Source organism: Anser cygnoides, chromosome 8 (genome assembly GCF_040182565.1).
Source record: "Anser cygnoides isolate HZ-2024a breed goose chromosome 8, Taihu_goose_T2T_genome, whole genome shotgun sequence".
Lineage (NCBI taxonomy): Eukaryota > Metazoa > Chordata > Aves > Anseriformes > Anatidae > Anser > Anser cygnoides.
Window position 1 is genome coordinate 11368802 of NC_089880.1, and position 22075 is coordinate 11390876.

Here is a 22075-nt window from a genome sequence, read left to right on the forward strand (position 1 = left end):
AAACAGCATTAGCAATGCGCAGCACTGTGGTCCCCGAGGCTACGGGTACACTCGAGTTCATCCTGCGCCTGCTCGCGGGCAGCCCCCAGATGCTCCTTGGCCCAGGGCAGCCTGGATCGGCTCCGGCCGAGGTCGCTCTGCTCAGGGATGGATGGATGCACGGCAAGGCAGGCTGTGCCATGCGCCCCAGGGCCAGGATGCCTGCTCCGACCTGCTTTATTTACTCAGAGCGGAGCTGTGCGAGCCTGAGGCCCTGCAGGCTTCCAGGAACGGAGGAGGTGCAAAGGGAGCGAGCCCCCTTTGTGCAACCATAGGGTGTTTTTGGCCTCCTGCACCTCCCTGCCTGCACCCAGACTGCATTTTCCTCCACAAGGAGATGGATATCGGCCCCAGCCCTGGTCCCTACAGATCAGCACAATGTCTGGGCAGACAGAGACATTCACATCACACCCCTCACACTGGGTGCTGGAGAAGAAAACCCCTCCGGGAGCAGCCTGGCAGTTGTTTACCGCCCTCGTAAAGCAGCTGATACCGAACCAAGGAGCAAAGCGTGCCGTGCCTAAACCCTGTGCGTGTCCCAGCATTTTGCATCGTGGTGCATCTGCCCATGGAAATGCTCGCCGGGAGCCAGCCCCAGCGCTGGGGAGCGTCGGGGAAAGCAGCAGCAGCCTGCGACCTCGGGGCCGCGCACCGGGCCGTGCGCGGGTCGAGAGGAAATGGAGGAGAACACCCAGCTCGCCCCAGGCCCTCGGCTCTCAAATGTATTTTCTCATTAACGTGTAATACGGTTTTATTGTCTCAAACAATGTCTGTTTTCGATCAGTTCCTTTATCCCAGACACCGCCGCTCCGAGAGACCGAGACCAGATGGTTCGTATTGCAGGAGGCTTCCCGCTCTTCCCCTCCTCCCGTCCCCGCCGCCACCCTCCCGGTAATTCCTTACAAATTCCTGGAATGCCTGCGCCCTGCCGAAAAACGAGCCGCAGGGAAGGAGGCGTGGGTCCCCGACAAGGGGCTGGGGACCCCAGCCCGTCCCCACGCGCAGCTCCTCGCCGGCTCGTGCCGGGCAGGTCCCCGACGGAGAGCGGCGGCTCCCGCCTGTCGTCTCCTCCACGGGGCTGCCAGCCAGCGGCTTGCACCCGAAATTTGAGATCTGTACGCCCCCTCCTCAGCTCACTGGGGGGTGTTATACGTGGGGACGCGTGTGCCCCCCTGCTGCTGCCCCCAGCCCGAAAGGCAGCGCCAGCACGGGGGATGCAGGAGGATGCGTGCCCGTAATCCCACCACGTGCCAAGAGCTGCCCACACCACCGCTCGCAGCTCCACTTTTCACCCATGCTTTCCAGCATCTATCCCAAGCTCACAGCTGGATGCAGGGCTGCTCCTCCTTGGCTCGCTTTGTCCTTCCCAAAAGCCAGGGGCTGATCCGAACCTCGGCCAAATCAAAGGGAAGGCTCCCGCTGGCTCCCAGCAGCCTGCGCTACGCCTGCCTCGAGCCCGTGGCCTCATTGCCTCCCTCGCCCGCTACCCAGACAGCTTGGCTTGTGGCTCGAGCCCACCACAAAACACGTCTCCGAGGTCCAGCAACACTCACGCTCCTCCTGCCATCCTCTGAGCAACCTTATGAGCCTGTTCCCTGGCCCCAAGCAGCAGAGGCAGGAGCCCTGCGGAACAAAGCCCAGCTCCGGCCCCGAGCGAGAGCAGCAGGGGGAAATAAGGGATGCTGAAAGCGATCGTTCAGCCTGGAATGAGGCCAGGAGACTAGTGTTAACACCCTTAAAGATGGGAAGAGTGCCACAAGAGCGTGGATAATCCCATCTGGGAAAAACCTGAGGCCGATGGAAAGGATGGCACCTTCTCCGAGGCCCTCAGCCACCGCTCCAGCGCGGGCCGCGCGTCGCCCCAGACCAGGCACCGGCTGTGGGGTCCCAAGGGCTCCCTGATCCTGCAGATCTTGTCCAGTCTCCAGGAGCTCCACACAACGAAGGTTCTCCCAACAGCCCCTTTCCCAGCCGAGCTGCAGCAGGGGCATCGCACAACGGGGACGGCCAGGAGGTGAGCTGATCCTGGAGGAAAGGGAGAGCGCCCAAACCAACAGCCCCAACGTGTTGGGCCCAGGGGAGGGCCCTGCCAAGGAGCGAGCGAAGGCGAAGCATCCCGGTGCCCAGACCAGAGCGTGCCAAGGGCGAGCTGGCGCTCTCCAGGGTTTAGCTGCCAAAATGCAGCACAGGCTCCTCAGAGACCTGCTGAACAGACGGGGTAACCGCGCCGAGTTCGACTGAATTTTCATGACGATGACACAAGGCAACCCCACTGCCAAGTTTCCACAGCACTTCCAGAGAGAGCGGGATGCCAGAGCCTCAGAGGCACCTCCAAAATCTCACTCGCACAGCAAGAAGGCCGCCTTCTTTTCCTCCGTCTCCTTTTTTTCTGAGCCACTCAGCTCGTTTTAGCAAGCGCTGCACCAAATCTGCCTCCACCTGGAGAAACTTCGGGCCGCACAGTTAAAGTCCTGCCAAGTTCTGAGCGATGAAAAAAAATAAGGGGGTAGGAGGTTTATGGCAAGAAGCTTTAACCTGCAGGATCTCCAGTCATGTTCTGTCCTCCAACACCCTTCCCACAGCCTGCCCACAAGCAGCGAGAGCTGCGATGGAAGAAGTCCTTCTCGTGGGGTCATGGCCTGATGCTCAAGAGGCAAGAAGCTGAAGGGGGCTGAGATGTTCGGTTTCCACCCAAGAAGCCCACATGCAGGAGAAAAGCTGCTACAGGCCAGAACTGAGGGGTCTGGGGAACCCCCAGGTGCTGGACCCCAGGCCTGAAATAGGCAAGAAACGGGGCGGGGGGGACACGTAAGCTACGTGCCCTTGGTAAGGTGAAACATGCTGGAAATAAGTGAAAGGAGGGAGCGGGGCACGAAAGCATTTTGGTAGCACAGCAAACATCACCTGCCGCCTTTTGGCATCCCCAGCGCTCAACTCTGGCTCCATCCAGAAAGAAAAATTGGAAAGAAAAGGAAAAAAAAAAAAGGCCCACAGCAGCAGGAAAGAGTGAGCAAGCTGAAACCTGATACCCTGAAACGCCGGCCTCGGTGTCTGGCTTTTCTTACCGGCTCAGCCGACCTGTACGTGCCAGCCTGGGAACTCGTAATGGTTCCACTACCAGAACTTCATTAACTTTTTATACACTCGGCCGCTAATTTATAATCATTAGCGGACAAACAGCCAACAATTACACAGGCAACACGTTAAGAAGGGAGAGCGCGTAGAGAAGAAGCGGCGATGGGAACGTGCTCCGGGAGCGCGGGGCGGGAGGGACCGCGCGTCCCCGTCCCCGTCCCGTCCCGAGAGCATTCCCGGGGCAGGAATGTGACGCACGCGGCGGGCAGAGACAGGGGCGACCTCTCCCAAGATTTACTGGCACACCGTTTCGCAAGCTGTAATTAACGCGCTGGGCAGCAGGAAGGCAAACGACGCAGGTGAGCGCATGGAGGGGAAGAGGTCTCACAAGCCCTTTTGTTTCCCAAATAAAATCATACTAATAAGGAAGGAGGATTGTACGCATTCCACATTATGACCTTCTGGGGCGAGCAAGCCAGGCCCCGGTTTGCAGGCGAACGTGAAACAGCACGCACAAGCAAAGTTCACCCTGATTTAGTGAACTCCACACGGAGCCCCGCGAGGTCCCGGGGCCCCGCCGCCTCCCCACGTGGGAGCTGTCCTTGTGCCGGCCGCCGCCGCGTGCAGGAGGCAGGGGACGATGTCGCAGCGCACGTCCCTGGCACCCGGGTGAACGACGTCTGCAGGCACGCAAATCCGGCGGCACTGCATCCACCTTGGGGATGGGAAAGTGGGGAAGAGTTTCAAATGCTTCTCGGAGATCTGCGGGCTCCAAAATTCAACTCCACCAACGCCGCCCTCCTGCCCAGCATCCGCTAGTCCCCACCAGCAAAGGCACCCAGCCGGAGCAGAGCACGACAGGCTGGCTCCTTTCTCCCCTCTGCTCCTCGCAGCGACCCGAGCTGCTGCAACGGGTCGAGCAGCCGTGAGATGTGCAGACACAGCGGGGTGACCCGACCGGCACCACTCGGCAAGGCGGCGTGCCCCGAAACCAGACCGGCACACGGCCCAGCCCGCTCACCTGCCCCACGCCAGGCGGGCAAGCCCGTGCTTTTTGGAGACGTAAGCTTCCTGCAGAACTGGTCTCCAACGCCGCGCACACCCTGCAAAGCCTCTGCTTGGGTATCTGCGAGCATCCAGCCCAGCAAAGCAGGCTGCTGGAAATGCAGCGGGGCCTTTTCCCCTGCCACCCCTGCATCTGCAAGCTGAGAAGCCCACTTCTAACACGCAGGGGTTCTTCATCTCATCACCTGCAGGCAGAGACCGAACTGCTCGGGCCAGGAGGATGAAAGCTTCGGAGTTTTATTTATCCAGCCCCCAGAGCTGGACACGGCTGCCCGGGCCCTGCCAGATCCTCCTGCATTGCTTTATGCCAGCTAAGGTACTGAAGCACAGCTGTAAAAGCTGTCGTTTGTAAAGCTTCCACTAACATCCCCATTTCTCATGTGACAAGCTCCCTTCCCTCTCCAGCAGCTTAACAACCACACGTGCTTTCAAAAAATCTCTTCGCCCAGAAGTGCAGCTCAGGGTAATTCAGGGGATCGAGCGGTGCGGCTAATTTAGATGCAAATTCAGATCGCTAATCCCGCCTGGGATAGCCCCACAACTATCAAGATCACGGTACCTCCAAACACCGCCAAGCTTTTAGGAAAGCCTCTGCGTGACCGACTGAAGGCAGGGAGCACGTCGCTCACATTATTTCCCTTTGGCTGTTCGCAGTGCCATGAAGCCCTCAGCCCGGGCACCTAAGGAAAGCGGGTAGGGGGAAGGGGAACGAGCTACACGTTACGAGCTATCGTGCAGCCCAAATGGGGTAATACTGCACGATCATACAATTAAAGACTGAACGGCAGGGTATGCACGGAGAGACGTGGAGGCTGTTCGTGCAAACTTCACGTTTCCTGCCTCTGAACGCGCGGCTCCGCTGCGCTCATCTCCCCTTAGCAGGTTGGGGCTTTGGCGAGCGGGTGTTTGAACTGAGCTTTTCCACTCCTCCTCTTCTGAATAAATGCAAAAAAAAAACCCACACCTGCACCTGAGCAAAACAAAAATAATCAAAAGCAGCTTTGTTGTCCCAGCTTTGACACAGAATTGTCCAAATACCTGTTCTTTCGTGAGTTCTCCCCCCCCCACAGCATCTCTTTACAGATGTATTTGTCATGAAGTCTTTTGCAACATGAAACCGAAGCCAAATTTCAGAGAAATGCTTTTAATAAAAAAAGGCAAAGGCTTAATTTCACAAATGTAAACACGAGACGTTTCCATCTCTTTTTATGCCTCCCAAAAGCAAAGCAAAAAGAGCCTTCTTCGCTGAAAGATGTTGGGCAATTGAGCTGCACAAATCCGTACGTTCCTGTCAGCCCAAATAGGCATTATTATTTCTTTTCCTCCTCGAGACCTTTTAATTTGGAGGGGTGGGGGGGGGAAAGAAAAACGAACTCCTCCTGCCCAAGGGAACAAAGATGACTGCAATGCCTCCGAGGCCAGCACAGAAAGCCCTGGCCCACGCGCAGGGGGAGCAGCACCCCCAGCGCACCCGGGGCAGACGGAGTCACGCTCGGATCCATCCCGGGAGGGGACACACGAGTCCCGGCTGGCTCTGGGCAGGGGTCTGAGGGGTGAGAGGGGCGACAGGAACACGGAGAAATTCGGGAGAAAGCGAGAGGGTGATGGAAGGAGAAGGGAGCATCTCCCGCTGAGCACAGGTCAGCACCCCGTCTGCCTGCTCTGCGGGTACGGGCGAGCGGCTGGATGCAGACACCGGTCCTCCTGCAGGAATTGAGTGCTGCCCTGGAGTTTTGGGTGGCTCACAAAAGGCAGGGAGACCCCACGAGGGGATTACATCAAGCTGGTCGGAAGCACTACCATCCAGGAGCCTGAGACGGAGAATTAAAAGCAGCCAGGCCCTTCTCTAAGAGGAGAAGAAAGAGTTCCTACAGCCACCCACTCAGCCCAGGTAGGCTCGGGACCGACGTACCCACGTTTGGGGAGAAATACCGAGATATCTGGGCTTATCAGGGTTTACTGGGGCGAGGGGAGCCCAGCAGCGACCTTCTCATCGTTACAGTGCCAGCGCCACGGCGGGGCTGCCACGCAAAGCCCGTGCTGCCCCCCTCCTGGGAACATGTGGACACGAACCTCTTGGGATTTCGGTGTTCGTGACCCCCGGGAGCCCCAAAGCAGCGACACAACTGCCGGGGCCAGCCCCAGCCACCTCCAGCTTTCCAGCAAGCACGCAGGGGAGAGAAGGAGGGGGGGGGCCCCACGCCACCGCCCCGTGAGCGTCCGCGCCAAGGCTGGCCCCGCAGCCCGGCTCCAAACGCTGCCAAAGCCCTCCCGGGGGGCTCCGCATCCCCGGCACCCCCCGGCCCCTCCCAGCCCGCCGCCTCTCCCCCCCCTAAACCCGCTCTCGGGCCCGTCCTCCAGAACAATCTCGCTGCAGGCAGCTTTTGTAAGCCTCCAGCCCCAAAAGAAAAATGATGGGTTTGAACTCTTAACCCCGCCCCAGAAAAGGCTGGAATTAAAAGGGGTTTATGACTAAGTATGCAGATGGGAATACTGTAATAACAACAGGCGAAATGTTTGCCCAGCAGTTCTGGGCTCGTTCGGGAGGAAGGGAGAGCGGGGACGGGCGGCTTCTGGCCGGAGGATGACGCCACGGAGAAAGAATTCAGCGCCGGGGAGGGAGGGAGGGAGGCAGGGAAGGGAGGCTGCTGATAAACGCTGGGGCAGAGGCGGGGAGGGGGCCAGGACCCGAGCGCGGTGGTGCCGAGCTTTCGGGGAGCGCTGGGGGCTTCTGGCACTGGCAGAGGCACGGGGGAGGCGAGCAGGGGCCGGGAGAGACGGGAGAGGCCTCGGCCCCGGGGCTGGCCTGGCGATGTCCCCGTGGAAAGGGACGGCTTGCCGAGGATCACAAATCTCGCGTGACACTGAGGTGCTTGGCATGGCTGGGACACGACAGGGAGGCAGACAGAGCTCCCCCAAACCCGAAACCCCCCTGACCACGGGGGACCCACACACACAGAGTCCTCCTGCAATGGGGGAGCCTGCAAGTACAAAACTTGGTTAATTTTAAGAGCCCTGTGACACCAAGGATATTGAAAAGGTGGAAAACCCTAAGTGCCTAAGTCACCTTGGAGGTCATTTTCAGATTCCCTTCCCCTCCTAACACGCTGCACAAAGCTCAAAACCAGGGAGCTCAGGCTTGAGGAGACTTAAACCTCGGGCACCGTGCCCTGCTGTTTGCTGAGTGCTCCTGCATCGGGGAGATGCAGCTCCTCCGCCACCACGGCCTGCACCCGGCACACATCAGGCTTCGGATCCAGACCCGGCTCATGGGGTCACCGGGAGCGTCCTCCCGGGGCAACAGCAAGCTCCTCAGGGCTGCGCGGAGCCGCTCACAGCCCAGCACGGCGGCCATGTCCCCTAAGGAGCTCACCCTCAGCCAGCCGGGGAGCCACCCTTGGGCTCCTGAGTCCTTTGGCACCCAGGTCACGCGCAGGGACACGCCACAAAAACACAGACCTCCCCGAGCAGCCACGATATCGAACTACTTCTGGGCGATGCCCCTGCCGTAAGCCCAGCACCACGTCTTCCTCGGCCCCCCAGCACCTTCTGCCCGTGGTGGCGAGGTGCTGGGCGCAGCCCGGCCTGATGCAACAGCCGCCGTGCCAAACCGAGCACCTCGCGGGGGACGAGGTTCGGAGGGGAACACGCCCTCGCTGCCTCCCTGCAGCAGGCAGCAGGTAGGGCTGCCTGCCCAAAAAAAAAAAAAAATTCAAGGCAAAACTGGCAAGCCGGGAGACTCCGGTTTGAAATACAGGGGATTTCCAAGCGTGCCTCGCTCCTGCCTTTGCACAACGGGGACTTCAGGGCTTGCAGCATCGGTGCACAGAGTTCTGACTGCTCCGGTCACCTCCTGTTGATGTACTGAGTTTACCAGAGATGTGGGAGCACTGGAAGGAGCCTTTACGTCTTTCCCGTTGCTACAATCCCTCTCCAGGTCCTACCTGTTGCACTTACAAACAAAACACAGCAGCCCTACAGCATCCAAAGAGACAAAGCCAGCAAGCTTCTTCCTCATAAGAAGCAAGGAGATCTTTATTTTGCCTTGCAAACAATGCCCCAAAGGAGGCCATTTGCAGGGTCAGGCAAGACAGCCCCTAGCAAAAGGGAGCGAGCATTGCAAGGGGCTTCTTCAGCGCGACAGCAGAGGTGCAAGCTTCGGTCCCGCACCCGCAGCCCCCGCCTGCAAACGCGCAGCTCCCCGCACGGCACCAGCGCGAGCCTGCAGGCCGGGCAGCGCTCGGATCAGGTAATGGAGGGTGCAGGAGGCGCACGAGAAGAGCCCCGTGAGTCACAGGAGCTGGCCGGGGGCCAGACGCGCGAGCTCCGCAAAGCCAGCGAACAAAACACGGCAAAGCCTGGAGCTCCCCGGCCCCTTCCTGCTGCCGCCGGTGACCCCTGCGTGCATGCTGCGGTCAGGGCCGGGACCGAGCCCCACGCTCCGCGTCCTGGGGCCAGCTCCTGTTCCGAAGCAGAGGCACTCCTCTTACCTGCCAGCTCAGGGCACTTCTCCCCATTTAAGGGCCCAACCATGGAAATGCCCCTTCCTAATTCCTGTTCCGATGCTTCCCCTCCCTATCTGACACCGATGCCTTGCACAGCCGGGCGTGGAGTTTGTCTACACGGGGGATATTCGCATCTCCCTGCCTCCGGGGTGGCTCCAGAGCAGCCAAGCCCCCAGCCCTGCCTCGTACCTCATCCCCGGAGCTTGCTCCAGAGGGTGTTGCAGATAACGCGGGAGGCTGCAGCCACTCGTCCGTGCCAGAAGAACAGCAGCGCACGCAACGCCGGGACATTTCCAGAAATCAGCACGGGTGGAGAAATGAAAAAAAAAAAAAGGGTCACTGCTTTGCCCTTGGCAAGTGGCAATGGAAACTTTCACCTCAGAGCACTGGAGCTCCGAATATTCACGGCGTGGTCCTCCAGCAGGTTGTACCTGATGTACCCGCGGGCTCCTTACCCCCCACTGGACCCCAGGCCTCTGCCCAAAGCGGGTCCCCCCAAGGAACCAGGCATACAGCACCCAGTAAATCTCTGCCATGAGGCGCCGCCGTCCTTTCATCTGGGACTTCCAGGCATTCCTGATACATGTCATCTCTATTTTTTTTTTTAATGAAAAATAATGACAAAGACGAAAGAAGTTGAATGGTGGGGAAGACGTCTGAAAGGGGGATAAATACCCACCGGGATTCAGCCGAAGCATCTGACAGCTGAATGAGTTAGACGAGCGCTAGCAGACAAACTGAACCGCTCCGTTCCCTCCCTGCCAGCCTGAGCGGGACGTCCTGAGCGCTCCCAAATGTCACCTGAGGAAACGGACCCTCCTCCTGCCACTTTCGGTACTGGGCAGAAAGGAGCAAGTCTGCAGCGAGAAGCACACGCCAGCTGCCCAGGCGAACCAGGCTTGCCCTTGCTGCCCCCTGACACTAAACCCCACCGCCCTGCACCTCTCAGCGGGTGCCACCCAGCACCCAGAGGGGAGCTCTGAAGCCAGGTGAGGTGAAAGACCGAGCCGGGGCAATGGAAATGGGAAGGCACCAGCACCATGAATCCCCTTGTCCCTGAAGAAAAGCGCCCTGTTCCAGCACGGAGTCGATGCAGGCGGTCTGCAGCGCAATGCACAGCCTCGCCAAACACCCGCATGAAGATGCCACCAGAGAGGGCAATGCCCAGGGCCCTTTCCCAAGGAAAACCTCATCCGCAGAGCCCGACATCAGCAGCCTCCATCCCTCCCAAGGCACAAATGTCCCTGATCCCGAGCGGCCCTTAGCCCCTTCCTTCCCCGGGAGGCACACCCAGCGCTAACCACCGAGCCTAACTCTATCCGGTCCTCCTTCCCCACGTCTATTGTCGCTAGAAATTTATCTGGGTTCTGCCAAAAAACATACTGCACCTCCCCTCTGCCCTTCGAAGTAAAAGCAGCTCCGCTCTTTACCCAGGGAAGGGGGAAAAAAAAGTTTAAAGGCAAGCCCCCACCCAGCCGGGACCGTTCCACTCCTCCTCCCCACCGGAGGACATTCGCACAGCCCCGTCCCGTCAGCCCGTCTGTGGCATTTGATTCCTGTCTGTCACTAAGTGATGAGGACAAAGGGTGAGGAGTCAGGAAAAGGTCTGAGCCACTTTGTTCATCGTCTGGATACGAACTTTGGATGAACTCCGTGGGGAAAGAGAAAAGCCGCATGGAGCGGGACGCACGGTGCATAGCTCTCTCTCCTCAAAAAAAAAAAAAGAAAAAAGTTTTGAACAAGGGGAAGGGGTGGGAGGGAAGGGAGAGGAGAGCATTCCCCATCCCCATGGCGGCAGGCAGTCCTGAGAGCTCCCTGCTCCGAGGAGACAGAAGGATATTCAAACCAGCTTCCCAGGAGGCATGTTCAATAAAGCAGGATGCCAGCACAGCCTTTTCTCAAACAAATCTGTTAGCGGCGGGCCAGGGGCCAGCCACAAGGGCTTGCTTTTTAAAGCAACCAAACGGGAATTTCCTAATAATATATATATTTTTTATTTTTTTTTAAAGCCCCGCCGTGGAAAGGTTAAAGGAAAGCCTGCTGGCAGAGCAACGAGATGCATCTTACGTGCAGACCTCCCTGGAAACACAGGAAAACGAAGCACGGCACAGGACGGGGACCTCTGGGATACATCGAGGGCCGGGGAGCCTAAAGCATGCGAGTGTCCCCAGCACCAGCCAGGGGAATCGAGTGCCCACAGCACGGTTACAGAGGCAAACGGCCTCACAACCAGGGGCACAGGTCTGCCTCCGCCGTCCCTGTGGCCACAAGGCCTGCTGAGAAGGGAGGAGGCTCGCCCTCCCCGTGCCGACCTCGGGGACCTGGAAAAGCCACCGCAGGGCACACTCAGCTCCTTCGCTTCGCGCTGCTCCTCGGAGCAAAGCCAAACCAGTCTGCAACTGGACAGCCCTGTGGCAGCCTTGCAAACGCTACTTAAATCAGTCCCTCCCGGGCTGTCAGTGATGGCAGCAAAGCCACAATAAATTTTCTTTTGAACAGCTCTCAGCGAGCAGCTCTGATGCCCCTGGCCGCAGAGGGGAGGTGTGCTGTCCCCCCGCGGCACGAGAGGCTGGCTGGGGATCACAGCAAGGGGCAGCCACGGCACAGACCAGCCTCGGCATCGAGCGAGGAGCAGCAAAGCCCATCTGCAAGACGTGCCAAGCCACAGAGGAAAGTTATTGCGACTGTACGTGCGGTTCTGCAGCGCTCAAGAGATCTGCTGAGCACCAGAGGGGAAGGGTGCCCAGCACAAGCCATCCCACCATGCTGCATCCGTAGCAGAGCCCAGCACAGCACCTGAAAGCAATCCACGGCTGGGTGCCGGAGGTTACCCTGCATCTCTCTTCTCCCTGCTCCCCACCAGCAAACAGCGAAACAACTCCGTACCCAACAGCCCCACCTGGCACCCAACCAAAATAGCCCTGTGTGCCAGAGCAGCAAGGCCACAGAAGGCACGGCAACACACAGGGGACACGTTCCCTATCAAGATGGGAGTTTTATTCCTTGTGTTTTTATTCTTTGTCCCAGCATGGGACACAGAGCTGCAGAGATGAGCAGGGGAACTGCTAATTCCAGCTCTGGTCTGGCCTCTCTTCCTGGGAAGACGACTGCTCGCTGCCAGGCAGGATGGGGAAGGCAGTGCCCCAGGACTCTTGGAAGTCGAGGGGATCAAAGGCTCGAGTTCATCTTTCCGAAGCTCCGTACAGCCCCAGCACTCCCACAGATCTGCCTACTGCATGCAAAGACGATGACCACGGAGAAAAGAGGGAGGCATGGGAAGCAAGCACGCGCCTGCAGAGGAGCTAGGCAAAGAAATAACCCGCCCGTGGAGGCTGGGAACACAGGGTCCTCCCTCTGCCGCCGGCCCCCACCATGTCCCCGAGGAGCACATGTTAGGAGGTAACTCGAGCATCTCGGAGGCGCTGCCCAGGACCTCTGACAGAGAAACTTTGATCTGCTCCGAGCACTGCCAGTCCCTAGGGGCTGCCTCTAAATTACACCGCAGAGTGTGCCAGGACAAATCGAATCCACTGAGAGAACGTGCTTTGGAGGAGCCTGCTCCACTGCTCGCTCCGGAAAGTCTGAAAAGCTCCTCCGGCAGTGGCCCTGGCTCTTCAGACAACGGGCTCCAGACGGGGAGAACCAGCCAGGAGAAGGGGAAGCTGGACAGGAGGCCCTGGCCACTTATCCCGTTTGCAGAAGGTGGGAGCTCGGGGAGGAGAATGCCGTTGCTGCTGGATCCAGGGCTATTTTTGGACCAGCGAACGAGAGGAACAGCAGGAAACTGAAGGGGGCTGGGGGGAAGAGGGAAGAGAAGGTAAAAGAACACAAATCTGCTTTATCATTGCCTGAAACCCAAGGAGACTGATTAACGCGAACAGCCCCCGTGCCCCTTCCCTTCCAAAGCCTTGTCTCGTCTGCTTCCTAAATCTGATTCCCATTTGTCTCTATACGGTTCTCATTTGTTCTTCATTTAGGTCTCCTCCGCGCTCCTGCTGGAGCTCGGCACTGCCCTCCAGAGAGCTGCGTGACCCAGCGGGGCACGGCCAGCCCTTCCCCGGCGCCAGCCCGGCCCGCGAGGCCCAGGCACCGTCCTGCCTCGTCGCAGAAAAGGGACGGACTCCAAGGCAAGGAGGGACTCGTGGCGAAGCAAAAAGCCACCGAAGGAAAACCCAGAAGGGACCGGGACAAGGGGACACGGAGCAATGGAGATCTGCCACACACGCCAGCGATGCTCAGGGCCCGCGCGAGCGGTTTCCACTTTCCACCCGCAGACAGCCTCCCGATTAAACAGGAGCTCAAAAATTATTCTAATAGAGCTCCTTTCAAACACAAACCGCAGGGACCTCTCCTAATTGTGCAGTTCCTTTCTCAATCACAGCCTGCATACAACAAAGCAGCTCTGCCCGCCGCCCTTGCCTACAGGCGCACGCCTCGACGTTCAAGACCCGGCGCGCTCCCGACAGGCCCGCAGCCGGCGGAGCCGCTCCGACGGGCGGCAGGAAGGCCGGGCCTGGCTCCCTGCGGCCATTTACCTCGCGGTTCCTACAAAACCTCCAGCAACTCGCTCCACATCCAGACTTCAACAGATCTGGACCTCCAGCTCCCCCCTCAAGCCACAACAATCCAGTATTCCTTTCACAAGCACCAAAAACAAGGTAGAAATGGGGCCTTTAGGGCTTGAAGCAAGGCGTCGCAGCCCCCCCGGCACTTGCTACTGCTTTTGGCCCACAGAGCATCCGACCAAGCTGGACACGCTCCCTTCACCAAGGGATGTTTCCAAGGCCTAACCAAACACCACAGAAAAAAAGAAAATAAATTCTGTGCTGCCATCAGCCTGGACTTTGCCACCTTCCTGCCGCATAGCACCTGCCTCAGGTGCATTTAGAAGATCAGGGACTTCCCGTACCTCCATCTCTCTGTATTTTATCTTGTTCCATTTTTTCTATGGCTTTTTCAAGGTAAACAACCCTTGTTTGCCCTCGGGATAGTCTTGCTAAACCTCAATCACCGCCACACACTGGTGCGAGCATCGTCCCTGTCCCCCTCTCCCCCCCCCAAGAACCCCTTTGAGGCCATGAGCCAGCACCACACCATTTTCTGGACCTAGACCCACGCTGGCATCACAGAGAGATGGGCGAATATCTCCGGCACCAGCAGGAGCACAGCCCAGAGCTGCCCAGCTTTCTCACCACGACAAAGGGAAAGCAGGCAGGGTCTGAGCTCTCCGCAGCCAGGGCCAACCCTCACCCACCCAACATGAAACCGAGCAGGACCCAGGTGGCAGCACGGGTACCAGCACACTCTATAATGCAGTTCCTCCCTTCTGCTAACACCCGGGCAGAGGACACGGTGCCTAACAGCTGCTCGCACCGCTGCCTCCTGCCAATAAAGAAAGCAGAGGAAAAAAAAGAAAAAGATCACTTTTGCCCCATGACCTTCTCCACCATATCCCCCAACCCCTCCAAAGATTAAGCAGCCCAGGTGCGCAAATGTTATCGAATGCCCTTGCCAGGAAGAAAGTAAATTCCAGCCAAGCGGGGAAATGCCAGCCGCAGTCAGACCCCGCGATGTGCAAATAGCAGCCGGGGACCTTCGGGAGAGGAGCAGCCCCAGCCCAGGCGCTCCTACCGATAATCCTTCCTGGGGCATGTCCACCCCCGGGAAGGATGTTGGTTTCACTATTTGAGGGAGTGAAAAAAAAAAAAAAAGCCCTGAAACATTTGTTATTGCGCTAAATGACCTTTTCAGCCACTTGGGGACAGAATTGCACCGGGGCTTCAGAGGGAGCTGATGCCAGGCGCTGCTCGCTCCTGCTCCCACGCAGGCATCGACCCCGGGGAAAAGGAGCGATGCTTCATTTTTCTGGATGTATTTTGGAGGCTCTGCACCTCCCGCAGCAGTGTCTGCAAACCGAGCACCCGCATTCGCGTGACGAAGTTGAGGAACGGCCTCTTTGCAAAATTCTGCATGAAGTACAAAGGAGGAAGCAGTCTGCTAAGAGCTTGCTGAGCAAAGCGCTTCAGACTGCTTCATTTCACATCGCTGAAAGCGTAAATCAGGGAATTGCTCCTCGGATTTTTCTCCATTAGCAAAGTATATTGCAACTCCCCTTCCCATCACCGATACCGATCAGCACTTCACATCTGCTGACCATATCTAACAGCCAGGATTTTCCAGGGGAATAATACATTCACCGAAAACACCATTCCTGCCACCTGCTCCCCCACACACGCAACTGCATCAGTTGAGCAGGGATGCGCAGGCTCCACGGTCTTAGCAGGAACCGCATAACAAAACTCAGCAGCCAGGAGCTTGTCAAATCCGAGTCAGAAATAAGTAAGAGCACTCCTCTGAAAGGAAGGGTAAGAAACCCTTCAAAACCCCACCTCCATGACGGTGGTGGAGGGTTTCCCACTGCCCGTAACTTGCTCACACAAGAGCAAACGCCCTGCTGAAAGAGGCTGTTAAGCTGAAAGCACAGGCTTCACACAAAACCTACCGGGAGAGGGTTGTGTCCCAAGCTACCACCTCGGGATCGATCACTAAAAAGTTCCAACTCATTTCTTTTAACCTGTGGCCTGGGCCTTTTGTCTAGAGATCTGCAATCCGCGCCACATAAATCACGAATTAAAAAAAAAAAAAAGTAGGACCGAGTTAATACAATGCAACCTTTTAACATTAGAGACCGCTCGAGTTAAAAGCTGAATTCAGAGCTTCAACCCGGAGGCCGATCCATCCAGAGGCACAACCAGCAGGCGCCAGGTATTGTATCATTCTTAATGTTTCACCAGAGAATCACCGCGCATGAAAAAAAAAGAAGGATGTGTGTAAACAAGCCAGCGCACACCCACAAGCAGCTTGGGTTTTGAAACATTAATGTTGAAATTAGAAAGGCACGTTTCGGAGAGTTATAGGCAGATTCGCTTTCGCTTTGGCTCCAGCCTTGTAAATATCAAATGTCAAAGGAAATAGGCGCGCTGAGTTAGAAAGAAAGGAGCCCTGCACTGCGGAAACGTGCGCGGGATCGGGACCGCCGGAGTTCGGGAAGGAGCAGGAAGGAACAATGCACACTTAGCCACTGGAACGGTATTTCTGCCGGTTAACCTGCCACTGCTAATTTTGCTAATCGACATCACTCTGGAATTTGAAAATGTTATCCAACCAGGAGAGAAACTTGATTTTCCTCTTCTAATAACAAGGACGGGCAGGCCAGCCAGGCTAGGCCAAACGTTTAGTTACAAAACGCCGCGTGGGAAACCGAAAAGGAGCTGCAGGAGCAAGGAACTGAGTTCCTGGGTTTGGACTCGGATGAGAAACAAAACCAGCAGTGAAGTCAGAGGCAGCTCTGTTTGTTTTTCCATCAGGACTGAAGTAAAATTGCAAAGTTATCATTTCAGATTATTGCGACTCCTCGCAGCACTGCCTGTTCTGAGGGTTTTCAATCTATCCGTGTATTATTTAAACAGGGGATGGGAAACAGCCCTTCAGCTTAAGGCAAGGAAAGAGGCTATTTTGGGGACGGCTTCTCCTATAAATAAAAGGCCGTGCAAGCTGGACACGCCGAGCAGGGAGAGGACGGTGATGAGGCGCTGCTCTCCCAAGGTGTCGGAGGGGATTTCTGCGATCTGCTGCGGCGAGCTCCCGAAACGCTGCGATGCAGTGACAGCAAACAGCTCCACGAGGTGCGGGGAGATGAGCAGGGCACTTCCCCGGCACGGGGCTGCCAGGGGAAGAAGCTGGTAGAGCAAAATCTGTATGCGGAGGTTTTCCCAGCCAAGTGATTGCCTGGGTTCCTCCCTCCATTCCCCAGCTCTGTGCACCAGGCCTGAAGAAAGCTATTAAGGGCCGGGGAAGGGAGATTAGCAACCGCCGATGGAAACCGCAGAGAAAAGGTGACTGCAGGGAGGAAAGCAAGACCCAGATTTACAAACACGACTGAGACAGGAGAACCAGCCGGGAAGCTGCAGGACCCCTCTCGGTGCCCCCCTCGGAAGGGATGTCCCTGAAGGAGAGCAGCAACCCCTCCGAAAACACCTCCGTGCCGAGAGTCGGGGCTGGCACTTCAGGGCCAGGCCGGTATGCTTTACAACAAGCAGGAGACGTGCAGGATTGTTCCTCGGACCAGGGGAGATCACGGTCCCCCAGCCTGCAGGCAGGGCACACAGGGGTCTCTGCCCCCCAGCACGCCCCCTTTCCTTGGCGGATAGCTGGCTGCAGGACCGCGTGTCTCAGGACCACATTGTTCCAGCTTTACAAAAAGAAAAAAATAACACAAGGGCAGGGCTCACGAACAAGGCCAAGAGATTTAATTCCTCAGTGCCTTTTTTTTTTTTTTAAAATGCCTGACGTAGGAGCAAACCAATTCCAGCCCAAGCGATCCCTGCACAGCAGAAGAAAACAGCCGCACGTTCCCCCACCCCAACAGCGCGCAGCTCCCCAGCCCTGCCGCTGGTCTGGCGACTCCACACTTCAATGTATTCAGCCCGCAGCCTCCTCAGGCCACGGCTTGCTGTAATTTATACCTATCCCGCCCGCCGCCTTATATTATTTCAGCCAGCGGATCGCCGGGGGGACGCGGCGCCCCCGGGGCAGACCTCGCAGCACTCAGAGCCCAGCCCTTCAAACCACCGGTTCTGGTCCCGAGCACGGTTCCCTGCAGATGCTCCCCAAAAGCAACATGACAAGGGGGGGGAATTTCACCAAAAAAAAAACCCTGAGCCCTCTGCCTCTGGAACACGCCGGCGAGGGGACGGGTGCCCTGCGGAGCACCACACGGTGATCCGGAGCCCAAATAGAGCGCACGGCCCGGGGTTCGGTACGGGCTGATATATCGGGGCCTCACGTAGCCTGGCAGCGTCCGGCCGTCATGCGCTGCTCCGGACTGGCAGTCAAGAGGCCAGAGAGTGCTCACCAACAGCTTCGCCCGCCTCCCCGATGCTTGCCAGGCCGACCGAACCGAGCCTGCTTCCGCGCGGATGTTCGGGGAAAGCTGAGGACGCAGAGCGAGGCCGGGGAGGGCCTGGGTTTATTCGATTATGGGCTGCCCCATGCAAATGGGGACGTATTGATCTGGCCTGCAAACACCTGGCTGGGAATAAAAGCAGCCCCTGAGCATACAGAAGCTGCTATAGATTATTAACCAGATCCACTGCTGTAAATCACATTACCTCCTTCAAAAGGCCGACCCAGGACCGAGTTCCCTCGTTAGGTGCTGCACATGCAGGAAAGCACACATCCTTGCCGCGCATGGGAGCGTTACTTCTGGCACCCAGAAGCCCGAGGATTCAGCCTCAAAGCGTGGAGCCCTCCAGAAGCACCCTGCTTGGGGGGCCATCAGCCCTGCTTCCCTCCCAGCAAGCCCCAAAACCAAGCATGGCTCAGATCCTGAGTAGGAAGAAACTCACTGTATAGGAAAACTGCCCTGGGAAGGCAAGGCAGGAGAAAACCCAAAGCTTGGAAACACAAAACTGTGGTTTCTCTGGACACGAATTCACCCCCTGCTCCTTGCCCACTTTTATTTTGCATCAGCTGCACGTGGGGCAAACAACCCCTCTAGTGCACAGAGCACACAGCTTGGGATCTCCCGCGCCCCAAAGCACCCCAACTCCAAGCACGGGAAGGAAAAAACAATACCAAAATGCTTGATAGAGCTTAAAGAGAAAAAATAAATCACAAAATCCTTTGCAGAGCTTCATTAACAGAACACAGCGGCTCCCGATTAAAGGAAGGACTGGGAAATGAGGTGCTGCACCAGCAGCAGAGGAGGACTCCCGTATTTCTCCGCTCTCCCCACCAAAATCCCGGGCTCTGATTCAGCAGAAGCACGACCGGCAGCACAGCCCAGTGCATCTCCCTGCAAACAAACCCATTTACATTTAAACCACCACCCCGCTCCCCTAAAGAATTGCTGCATGCAGTAATTTCCCTGTGACAGGCAAAAAAAAAAAAAAAAAAAAAAAAACCTGATGAAATTGTCTCGGAGTTTCTCTGCATTTTGTTTACAGCTGCTGCCCTCAACGCCAGGGCCGGCACCGAGAGCACGAGCCTGCTCCGAGGAATAAATCCCACATTTGAGACCGTTTAGAAAAAGCTCTGCTCGCAGACAGCCAGCGCTCAGAGGGGGAAATCCCTTCGCAGGTCTCAAATGAGGGAACTAGAGCCATTTTCCCCGGAGAAATTTAGGCCTGAAAGATCTTCCGAGTTTCTCGTTTGGAGCTACACGGCCCGGTAACGAGATCTCGGTTCCCTGGGCTGGACTTCGCCGCCGAGACCACTCGCAGGGAAGGGGTGAGGAGCGGGGAGAAGCCCGTGGCGATGGCGAAGACACACAGCATGTTTATGACAGCAGCTATTTGTGCACGCACCTGGTTCACACGGGTATTTTTCCTGCTCTAGCCCCCCAGGAGCTGTGCGAGCTTGTCCATCCCCATAAGCCATCTCTGGGGGGGTTCGGCCACCTCCCTGGAAACAAATAGGGCAGGGGCCCAGGGGGCTGCCGCAGCCACAGGAAAGTTTATTCGACAACAGGCACCCCAAAATAAACAAGCCTCGGAACAAAACTGAGCGGATTTGCTCTCCTGTTCGGGGGATTTTTCTCCCCGAGGTGCAGGGGTGGTAACGCCGTGCCTGGTTCCCCTTTGCTGTGATGCCCGAGGGGGAGGCGGTGAGAAGGAGCCTGCCGGAGCCCCCTGCTCCCCCCCTCCTGCCCCGGTGAATCGCAGGAGGCCGATTTTGATTAACCTAATTAAGCCCGCTCCATTCAAAGAGCGGCACCCGCCACGTGCTACCAGGGGAGAGGAAGAAAATACAAAATGAAAAAGGAGGAATTCTCGCTGCGAGCGCGCTCCTCCGATGCTATCCTATCCTCGGCAGGTCCCCGACGGACCAGCCTGCATTTGAGGAGAAAAATCTCAGAAAAAGGACTCGCAGCGGGGTCACAGGCCCGACCCCACAGAACGGGGGAGGCTGCTGCCCTGTAACCCATCGGGCGTACCGGGGTCCACCCAGCCTTCCCGTCGGGGGGACTGGTTTCCATCCCTCCCAGAGGTGGCTGCTGCTCCCCTTGCACGACACAGCCCTCCCCCTCAAGCCAACATCTCCCAGACACCGTCCTCCCTTGCAGACCATCCCTGCCTCTCGGCCTCCTGCACGTTCCCTTCCCTCCTTTCCCTTAAAGCCAGCAGCTTTCTGGAAGTAATTTAATCGCAAGCTGCACAGAGGTTTCCCCGCACAGCATCGGCCGCCAGCAGAGGCCCTGCTTTCAGCAGGGCCCACAGGGAAGAGAAGACGATGAAACAGGGAAGAGAAGACGATGAAACAGGGAAGAGAAGACGATGAAATGTTTTGCTTTCCCCTCCGAAAGCAGCCAGGGACCAGCAGACCCCACACCAACAGACCCACTGCCCGCCCGGCTGGCAAGGAGCAGCATCACCTCTCCCTCCAAAGCCTTCCAGCTGAAAAAAAAAAAAAGGGGGGGGGAAAAAAATAAAGCAAACCCTTTGAAGGGCAGGCAGGCGATGCTGGACTTCCCGGAGCAGAGCAGGGCCCCTGATCCTTCGGTGCTGGAGCTGCAGCGCTTTCATTATCAGCTTTTGCAGCAGGAGAATTAAGCCGTAGGTGCAGCACAGCACCGCGATTCAAACCGGGGGGGCTTAACCCGCCCCAGCACCTTGGGAAACCTCCGTGGAAATGCACGAGAGAAGGAGGGCAGGGTTTCAGACAGTACCGGAGGGCTGGGGAGGGGAGGAAAGGCCGATGCCGCATCCTGCCCCGCCACAAACTTCATCCTGCAAAAACTGCCCCGTGCCTGCAGCCCCGCTCGGGGCACCACGGCTGCCCCCGTTCCCTCCTTTGGGGGCAGGGGGGGGAGGAAGAAAGAAAGAAACCCCATAACGTAATTGCTATATTAAAGAGAAATGGCAGGCAAGAATAATAAGAGAGGTGTCAGAAGTGAAATACAGTAACAGACATTAAAAAAAAAAAAGACTACAGTTCTGTGATGGGGGTGTTAATTGAACACAGAGCTGGAGAGAACAAAGGGGTGTTAAGGAAGAAAAGAAGGGGGAAAAAAAAAATCCTGCCTCCTCCAAAGATCTGATTTGAGTTAAGTTTGGTGAAGATAATGCACGGGGAAAGGTAACTAAGAGGCACCTTATATAGCTATTATGTTCTAAAATTAAAAAAATAAACCCATTATTCAACAACAACCGCACGGCTAATCAGTGCTACCTATAAATATTCCACTCAGTAAATTCCATCTACTGGTCGTACGCAGGTTTTGCTTTTAAAACCCAATTCCTTCGACACAGAGGGGGGCGAGGGGCTGAGAAAATCAAACCGGGGGATTTCAAACAAGGAGTCAGGGTCTTTTTAACAAGTACCATTTGCCCGACGCCCTCACCTCCCCCAAAAGAGCAGAGAAAGTGAAACGATCGGAAAAGCTCTTAAGGAGGAGGAATCAGATTAAACGGCCATATATCCTGTGCTCAGCCTCTCCCCGCCGGTCCCCACCGAACGAGATGGGAGTTGGAAAAGGCTCCCAGCTGAAATAGACGCTGCTGCGTTTTGACAGCAGATATTTTCCAGTTTGCCATCCAAGGACCCCACGTCTGCGATGCCTTGCCTGATTCTTCTACTTAGCTATTCTGCTCAGGCAGGGAACAGCTTAAAAAAAAAAAAAGGAAAAAAAACAAGGGGGAAAAAAAAAAAAAGGACATAAAGACGGAGCCCCTACCCCTGCCTTCAAACTTTTTATAAATCAGCAATGCAATATCCGATTTCAATTCCTATTGATGGAAGAATCAATTGTATTTAGGACAACAATGCCTCCTATTTCCATAATTATTATTCCAAAAAGCCAGCCAGCCATTTGAAGGCAGTCCTGCCCCTTCGCTCACAACAAAGCAGCCAACAGCAAGTGAAAACACACCGAACCAACGCGGCCAACTTACTCATATATTTAAGCGGCAATTTTTTTTCTCCACGCTTCCACCCAGACCAAATCCCCCCAACTTTTACTGCTTCTAAACGAACATCGCCCCAAAAGAAACCACCTCCAGGCTGCAGACAAAAGGAACCGACGGATTCCAATCAGTGAGCTTTAAAAAATAACGTTTATAAATGCTTTAAAATACTTGAAAAGCCCAGGTGCAGAAGGGAACTCGTCGGCCAATAAAGCCAACCTCTTTTTCGAAGAACTTTATGGACACTTTGGGTTTGCTCAGACAATGTTAACGCTATGAAATATTAGCCATAATGTTGCGAGAGGCGGTGGTAAAGTCTCCATAAGGCTCTGGAGTCACTTAAATCAGGCGGCGGGTAACTGAATGCACATTTCTGCACATCACAACGCCGGGGAGGGGGGGACACGCACACGGGCACGTCCCAAC

General features: G+C 56.6%; 1 protein-coding gene across 4 annotated transcripts in view; it reads right to left on the reverse strand.

Moving 5' to 3' along the window:
* PBX1 (PBX homeobox 1) overlaps nt 1-22075 on the reverse strand; it is a 126862-nt gene that overhangs the window by 99314 nt on the left and 5473 nt on the right. For 2 of the 4 annotated variants that reach the window (XM_048080210.2, XM_048080204.2), the window contains exon 1: nt 20183-20465. The exons of the other annotated variants lie outside the window; for them this stretch is intronic. In XM_048080210.2, coding sequence (XP_047936167.2) covers nt 20183-20450 — 268 coding nt within the window. In that variant the 5' untranslated portion in view covers nt 20451-20465. Of the gene's footprint in view, nt 1-20182; nt 20466-22075 lie in introns of those variants that run through there. 4 annotated transcript variants of the gene reach the window in all.